The sequence below is a fragment of the Castanea sativa genome, chromosome 3, assembly GCF_040712315.1.
Source record: "Castanea sativa cultivar Marrone di Chiusa Pesio chromosome 3, ASM4071231v1".
NCBI classification, from domain to species: domain Eukaryota; kingdom Viridiplantae; phylum Streptophyta; class Magnoliopsida; order Fagales; family Fagaceae; genus Castanea; species Castanea sativa.
Window position 1 is genome coordinate 14,379,452 of NC_134015.1, and position 9,280 is coordinate 14,388,731.

Below are 9,280 nucleotides of genomic sequence, written 5' to 3' on the forward strand. Positions count from 1 at the left end.
TTAGGGAAGCCCATGATAATGGGTATTACTACCTCGCAAAGGAAGATGGACAGTCCTAACAGAACCCATAAATGGGAAATGGCTGAAGCAGTGCTATGCATAGGAAAACAAAGCTCTCAGTACATCGGGACCTCCTTTCCTTTTCTTCGCCAGTCTACCAAGTATTTTCGTCTTTCCTTTTTTTACTTTGTCATGAATTTTGTTTAAGTAGCATTATTCCAAAACCCACGATATAAAAAAAAAAAAAAAAAAAAACAAACGTTTTGGGTTTCTTACTGTTTTAACAATTATTCTGTTTTCTTCAAGATGAACAACCACGTTTTGATTCAATGAAGCCTTTTTTTTTTTTTTTCCTTTAAATTATGGTCAAATATTATAAAAATTCAAACATGAGTAGACTTGAGGAGGATGCCTGGGCCGATGCAAAAACTCTGAAATACAATCCAGGACCCACATCACAATCAGTCCAAAGTACATGGCTTAGGACCACGGGTAAGAAAAAAAAAACACATGGATAACAAGCACCCGGGATACCTAGCCCAGTATTTGGCAAAAGAAAACCTGTCTGGTTCATGATTTGGGACTTCCCTAAAAAGGGGGGGGGGGGGAAGGACCCAATGTACCCAATTCGACACTTGAGCAGTAAAGTAACCGGCAGGGTACTCGGTCCAGCCCCTACGGTAAGACCCACAGGGACCATGGTTTAGGACTTGATGCATATATATGTATAAAAAGAGTAAAATAATGTACAAAAAAAAAAGAAGAGAGACAAGCCCATACACCGTTAAGAGACAGAAGCAGTCCTAAAAAAAAAAAGAGACAATACAAATGCAGAATCCATATCACAAAAAAGGAGGGGGGGAAGGAAAGCCAGAAACAGTGTCTAAGAAAGGCAAATCTTATACAGCCCAAAAAAAAAAAAAGATGTATTTAAACTAGCTAAAAGGAGGAAGAAAGCTAAGGAAGGAGGCCAGTCAGTAAAGAAACATCTGGAGAAATGGCAGGGACAGCTGAAGGAGGCAGAACCTTTGCCTTGTAGACTTCAAATCCTGCAAGACCTTGTGAGCACGAGCTAGAGCCCCCTCAGCAGCAACGATCTCGGCACCTATACTCCTGGAAACCAGCCTCTGGAATAGCATATGGGCCAGTGAATGCAAGTGAACCAACAGGAAGGATAGGTTGAACTTCGCCTCCAAAAGATCCTACACCACTCCTCTCCATTCCAAGAGCTTCTCTTCAGATAAGGAGTTAAGAGAGGAATTCCTTAGGGAGATCAGCACAGCACACAGCAACTCCATCAGGATGTTACCTAGAAACATGCCTCCTCTAAAGCCACTGGTGAAGTTTCCATGGGCTTTGGCAGCCCCTCCAGCAACGGCAGACCCTCCACAGGCACAGAGAAACGCAGGAAGTTGCCATAAGAAGCCCCAAAACTATGAAAATGGCTCGCAGGAAGGTTGTTGAACTCCAGAAGATCAAAACGAGCCAGGAAGGCAGGAAGCCCCAAGGCAGGATCTGTAACGACAACTTCTGAAGCTTTCCCCATCGATACGTCTCCACTTATGGGCTCTGGAGAACTCTCAATCTTCTGGACAGTTTGAGGGGTCCTGGCCTGAGAGTTAGCAATCTGAGCAGTTCCCGCGGACGCCTCAAAAACCATGGATTGAGAACCCCCAGCACCTGTGCCAACGCCTGCAAGAACAGGCATAATTCAACAGGAAGAATAGAGCCAAGAAAGAAAGAGGCATAAAAAGAAAAAGAGAGAAGTGCAAAAAAAGAAGAGAAGGGAGAGTACCTGTGGTGGAACTCCCAGCTCTTGCTCTTCTGATTCCTTGGAGGACTCTGTAAAGGAACACGCGGCATGTTGAAGAAAAGGTGAGGAAACCTTAGCAAAATGGATAAATGAAGGAAGGGATGCCGGGGGCTTCGCCATAGAAGAAAGAGGCAAAGGAAGAGCACGAAAGAAGAAAAGAGAAGATGGCACAATAAAGGGGATCAACACGCACCTTCAGAACCTTCTGATTCCAAAGAAGGAGCAACCTCAGGGGCAGATCTAGCACTAGTTTGACCTAACAAAGAGAAGAGAAGAAGGGAAGTCTAAAAAGAAAATATATGTAAACAAGGTCAAGCGTTTTATAAAAGAAGAGTGAGGGCTTACCTGTTTGAATGGATGGAAACGCGCCCCCCGAGGGTTCTTTGCTTAACGTAGGATCAGGCAACACAGTTTTGGCAAGACTAGAAGTCTGCCTAGGCTGGGGGTCTTAGGAAGCAAGAGGCTGAGGGGCTTCAGGATCCTGGGTAGCCAGAGGAACAGCAGATGGAATAGATAAGACGTCCTGCGTTGGCTGCCCGGTTTCCTCAGCTACACCACCACCAGGAGCTTCCTCTTCCACACCTGGAAAACCAACAGAAGAAGTGGTAACCACTACTTCTTCCAAAGTCCTGCCCGCCACGGGAGGGGACACTTCCACCTACAAATATGGGTATAAATACACAATATTAAAAAAAAAAAAAGGGAAGAAGAATAAAGAAAGAAAGGCATGAAGAGGGACGCACCACGTCATCACCGGATGATTGACTCCTGCCTTTCTTAGGGTCTGACTTGCGCTTGGATTGCAAGGAGGAAAATGGTCAAGTGGCAGTTAAAGGAGAAAGAAAGGCACTGCAACAACAATGACAAACCACCAAAAAAAAAAGGAGAGAAGAAGGAAAGAGGCCTTGCCCTTCTCTCTTTCTCTCTCTACAGAACCTCCAGTGGTCTTTTATTTACTACGGGTATGCCCAGAGGGTCCTAGAGGAGATTGGGGTACAAGATCAAAGGATCCCAAAGAACCTTGTACTGGAGAACTCACAGGAACCTAAGAGAGAGAGGACTCCACATGGTTTGCAATTCAAAAACCTATTAGTAAACCAGAAAAATGGACACCAAATTATAGAATATAAAGAATATGCATACACAAGAAAATCAGTATACTTTAAAGTAAGTTTAAATATGTTCTTCACCTTCGGATCAAAACACCCATCCATTTTAAGTGTAAAATAGTTTTTTGTAACAATTTTTTATTCCGGAATTAATATTAAGTTGTAAAAATGCAATGCAACCTAATGCTAGTTCTTTCTACTTTTCAATTTCTTCATTATTATCCAAACAAATAATAACTAATTATCATTCAAAGAGAAAGAAAGAGACCAATAATAATAATAATATTCTAATCACAAAGACAAACTCATTCCCATCTCCATTAGTGTATACAAAATCATCATCATATATTAAATATCAAACAAATAAACACAAAATTAACTTAAATATTGAAATTATAGTTATTATATTATATATACTCCAATATTTGATTGGAAACTATAATATTATCATAATCACACAAAAGCTTGTGAAACCTTGTTAACTACCTTATTACCTTATTATATATAGTCCAATATTCAAGAGATTTCATCTTGAGAATTCTTGGAATAATTTTAAGATTTTCACATCCGTAGAGACTCCAATATTCAAGCTCTTCAAGGAGTCCAACAGACTGATGAATCTCAACTAGATTTTCACATTTACTAAGTTCCAGCCTCTTTATGTTTGGGGCAATCACCAATAAGTCAGGTAATTTGGTAATGTTTTTACAGTCAGTGAAATTCATATATTTCAAAGCTGTGAGCCGGCATTTCTGTAGAGGAAGGGAAAAAAAATCAATAAATATAGCTTAAACATATAATAATTTATAAATAGTAACGGTCATACCTCAAAATGCTCATCCAATCTAATGTGGCTTCCTGGCATTTTAAGTGCAACAGTTTTTGAAGATTAACGGTGGCTGGCAAGGAAGATAAAGGAAATCCATTCCAAACAATTAACCTTAACTCACTTGGAAGATATATAACATTTTCACAAATTAAATTACGAACTATCAAGTATTTGAGATTTTTTATCCTTCCAAAATCCAGCTGCATGTTTCTTGGTTGTGGTAAGCACAATATTATGCCTTCAACTTCTTCTAATCCCTAAATGGACAAAGAATTACAATAATTACATTATACAACAAAGTTTACAATTATTAAGTTGTAAACAAAATAAATGTGGATAAACCTATATTTTCTTCAGCATTAAACGAAAAAAAAAATGAGGAAAATATCCACTACAAAAGTGCATATGCTTGGTGAGAAAAAAGAAAAGATAAATCAAAATAATTTATACCGTATCTGGTAGTTCGGAAGCATCATCATAACAGAATAACCTTTTATGTTTCTTTGATACTTCTAATTCTTGTTTGATAATTTCCAAACCCATTTGTTGCATCAAGTCATGCATTGATAATTTGCCATCTTCATCAACAAATATGAGAGACTTATCTTTAAGTATTTCAATATCATAATATGGGTCATAAGAATTACAACTTTCTAATATATGCTCGACAACATCCTTGCGTAATCCCTTGAGAAAACATGCAATATCAAGGAAAATATGCTGTTGAGTTTGGTCCAATCCATTGTAACTTATTTTGAGTACTTCTAGAATATTTGGATTAAGAATTCTTTTGTACTTATCTAATGCACTTTTCCAACAGCGTATATCATCTCTTGGATACAAATCAGAGCCTATTATTTTCAAAGCTAGTGGAAGACCTTTGGCGTAGCTTATAAATAGGTCTACGAGTTCTGAATAACCTTTCTTAGGCTTGTTTTCTTTGAATGCATGTTGACAAAAGAGCTCACGAGATTCATGTTTATCTAATTCCTTGAGCCTGTAGTTATAGTAGGTTAAATGATAATCTTCTTGAAGAGTAGATAGTAATTTTTCATCTCTTGTTGTGATAATAATTCTACTTCCAGAAGCAAAACAATTGCATTCGCCAAGCAAATCTATTACTTGGATTAATTTGTCCACATTATCAAGAATTAAAAGAATTCTTTTGTGTTGAGGCATTTCCATTCTTGTAAGTGCACAATTGCACCTGGACCCAAAGACGATTACGGACTCAGGCCCAATGAGCCTTTAACAATAAAATTTGTAGAGTGTGGGCTTGAAATCTAGGTTAGAAGTACTGAGAACTTGATAACAGGCTAAGAGTTACAAATACTTGTAAACAACAAACAATAATTGCAAATAGACCTCCTCGGACGTAAGCCGAGGACTATCTTTGTATTATTTTTCTTTCTTTCTTAAAGATTACAAAAATCTGCCCCTTTCTTTGTTCTAGGTCCCCCCTTAAATACTTCTTTTTTTGATGCTTTATCCACGTGTTGCTCCAACCCCCTCCCCCCTAGATATTTCTTTTCTTAGTGCCTTTGAATAGTGACCAGAAGTTTCAGTTCTACTGTTCAGGGGTCACTTCCCCATTAATGCGGCCAGGGAGGTAGGTGCAGAGTCTTTAATGTGGAGGTGGCAGCCTTTGCTTTTGGTATTTTTCTAATACCGGTATGTCTACAACGTTCAAGGGCTCCCCCCTTTAACCATTAGTCTTCCCAGAGTTGTGCCTTGACCTTCATAATGAAGCTCCGAGTTCTCTTGGATCTATCCGAGGAGAAACTCGCCCTTGATTGTATCCTCGGACCCTCTGCGTATGGGCCGATTTGTAGTACTAACCAATTCTTAGCTCAAGAGCAGATCGGCCCTCCTTGCTACAGTCCAAAGGTCCATATGCCCACTTGGGTCTTTTTACTCCCCACAATTCTCATATTGATTCTTTTAATTGCACCAAGCTCCTTCAAAGTTCTACCTTCTAAGATCTCAGAATAAAGTTTCTCTCTTAATTGGAGTTTGCCATCATTTGTTCTTGAGTTTTCTTTAACATTCCCTAGAAAGCTGTTTCCTTCAAAATGATATGCAATTATATCATAAATAGCTTTTGCAATTGTTGTCTTACCTATTCCAGGAAAGCCATGGATCACTACCATACGCACATCATTTGAATCAATATCTAAAAGACAATTTATATCCTCCACACGGGAATCTATTCCAACGGGGTATTTAACATCAAATATTTTTGTATAATTTAATTTAACTCTTGAGATCACTTCAAAAACTTCTTTGATAAGTGTAAATTGAGGGTAGCTGCCAATTTCAAAGCATTAAAAACTTGTTAGAAAATAGAATATAAAGATGAACTAAAATTCAAAATGTTTAGCTTGTGTACTATGATTGAAATATTGTTAATACAAGTTAATGGCAAGTAACTCATAGATCTAAGAACTATTAGTATGAACCATTTTTCCCTCAACTAGAAAATCAAATTTTGGCTTTTACCACGAAGACTCGTGAAAAACTGGTTAGGTAAGGAAACTAGCTTCTTGAATATCCACTTCTAATTGACAGACTCTAGCTTGAATGCATTCGTAAGATATTTTAGGGATCGAAGTTTGGTAAACATTATCTGGGTGTGCAGTGAATTTATAATGGGTCCCAAGACTCTCCATTACATTAAAGAAGAAAAAAAAACCTAAAATTGTAGAATGATAATTGATTTTCTTTTTTAAAGGGGAAAAAATAGTTTTGCATTCTTTCACCAATTCCAAGATGACCACAAAATATTAAACCATAGAATTCTAACTCAATTGAAACCGTCAATTGTTTGACAAAAAAAAAAAAATGTTATTAGCATGATGAATAATTATTGATAAATTAATAAAACCTAAATACAAAAACTTAATAAGCAATTTCGCATCTAAAAAAACAATTTTAAACAATATATATATATATATATATATATATATATATATATATAATATAGAAAGATGAATAAATAATATTTAATTAATATTGAAATATCAAAAAAAACCCTAAAAACCTCAAAATATATAGAGCTGCTTGAAGTGAGAAAATCTTATAATTAATTGATAAGATAATCAGTTATATGTGCTTACCTTTCTATCTAGCCTAACTAGCACATTATTAAACGATATGAACTTTCAAATTTTCAAAAAATAAGGCAAAAAATAAGACTTTGCTTGAGAGTTGTTTAAAGTTAAAATTTTTTGGTGATAACAAAAATAGTGATAGAATGCATACTCTTTTTTGCAATGCCATCCACCTATATTACCGGCTTCATGGTAGAGCTATCCTCCATTTTTGCACTTCCATTTTATCCTTGAACTCTGTTTCATGTTTTGTCAAAGCTTCTCCAAACTTTCCCTTTTGGTTACGTACTTCTGATGGATCTACCTTATAAAAAATTGGTAGCACAATTTGGCCTTTCTTTTTACACTCAAGAATTTTGACAAGTTCTTTCAAACACCAAGCGGAAAATGTGTAGTTTTTAGAAAATACAACTATTGAAATTCTTGAACTTTCAATGGCTTCGAAAAGTTTGTCTGAAATTTCTTCACCCCTTAAGTGCTCGTTATCGAGGAAGATGTTAAAACCATGATTATACAAAATGCTGATCAAAATACTCGTAAAATTATTGCGAGTATCCTCACCTCTAAAACTCATGAATGCATCATATATGCACCGGTGGGTGAAAGAGGAAGAAGAGTCTCCTTTGTTGACTGGAAAAGCCATGGTGATTTGGATAGACAGTAGAACAACTTTAAAAGGAAGAGGAGAATTTAAGTTAAGCGATGAAATTGGAATGATAAGAGTTTAAGTGAGAATTTTTAGAATGGGTTTTTGAGAGAGAGAGAGAGAGAGAGAGAGAGAGAGAGAGAGAATATGGGAATAGCAGAGCAAATGAATTGATAAGACTATGAGGTCATAAGACTGTGAGGTCATAAGACCATGTTAGTCTATTATGAAAATACTAGTGGTGAGAGTTGTGGCCCAAACGCGGAGACATTGGAAAATTGCTTACCATTCATTTTCAAACTTGAGACCCAGTAGGAAAGTGGAGAGAAATTTCTTGGGTACGCACTTATTTTTGGAGTCTAGTGTAGTTTATGCATTCTAATAAATTCAGATAAATTTCTTGGGTACGGGTTTTTTTTTTTGGAGTGTAGTGTAGTTTATGCATTCTAAATTCATATTCAAACTTATTCTGAATTTTTTTTAAGAAAAAATTCATATTGAAACTTTCTCTTTCTCTTTCTGTTTCTCTTCTACATTTTCGCTCGTCCTCACGCGTTGTCATACTGTGAAACGTTGTGGTATCACTGGGACCCACCTCAGGTGCCATTTGTGTTTGGAATTTGGATCAAATTCAGAGGTAATGAGAAACGCTACAGACACCAGATGGTGCATGCGCAACAAATTTTCATAGCGGTTGAATTGTCAAGTTTTTAGGCAAGGAGGAAGCTACGACTCCAAGTTAGAGGGGGCAAAATCTGAACAAAAATTTTTCAATGAAAATCCCAAGAAGAATAAAGTTTTTATGCTTCTACCATATTGAATTTTCTCCCACTCTTTTTAATAGTTATCTCTACCATATTAAATGCGAGAAGTAGACAAAAAAGAATAAAGAAGCATTAAATTTGTGTAATTAAATATTAATTAATATAACTATATTGAATTTACTTGGAAATATGTTTTTTTTTTTTTAAGAATCTACTTGGGAATATGTTAAGGATTTACAAATGAGAGATGCTACGTATATAACATTTTTACAACAAATCAGAAATGGTTAGTTGTTATTAGTTCAAATTTGACCCTAACACTAAGATTACTTTTTTACCTCAGCAATAACAACTTGCCACTTAAGATTTGTTGTAAAAATGTTGTGGACATATCATTTCTCTTTACAAATTTTACTACATAACTTTCATCAATTAAATTGATATCGTAATAAAGGTGATTGATGATAAATTTCGAAAACATAATAAACAAATATACAAATATATGTATTTTTTTAAAAGAAATGTTATGTCCACAATATTTTTACAATAAATCCTAAGTGACAGGTTGTTAAGAGTTGTTATTCGTAGGACAAAAATGTAATTTTAGTAATAGGTTCATATTTGAACCAATGACAATTAATCATAAACCACCTATGATTTATTATGAAAGTATTATAAAAATATTTTGGACATAACAATTTTTTTTATTGATAAAATATTAAATTGTAAAAATTTTGTAATATCCATAACATTACTCGTTAAATTCTACTTTGAAAATAACACTATCCATGCTTTACCATATATGTGAATATAATTAAAAAATTCATTAGTCTTGCCAATTATTTAAAATTTCAATGTACTAAAAGAATAATCAACACACTACTCGCTACCTGCCATACATTATCTCATTCTCATTTATTTATTCTTTTTTTTTTTCCCCAAATTGTTATTGTTACTCCCTTTACAATGCACTATAAATTGGTAGCAGTGATTCAGCAAAAAAAAAAAA

General features: G+C 35.5%; 1 protein-coding gene across 1 annotated transcript; it reads right to left on the minus strand.

Annotated features, from left to right (window-relative positions):
• Positions 1-7,048: 7,048 nt before the first annotated feature.
• Positions 7,049-7,504, minus strand: LOC142628555 (TMV resistance protein N-like). The gene has a single exon (XM_075802628.1). It carries the CDS (start codon positions 7,502-7,504, stop codon positions 7,049-7,051), a length of 456 nt encoding a protein of 151 aa, XP_075658743.1.
• Between the last annotated feature and the right edge of the window lie 1,776 nt (positions 7,505-9,280).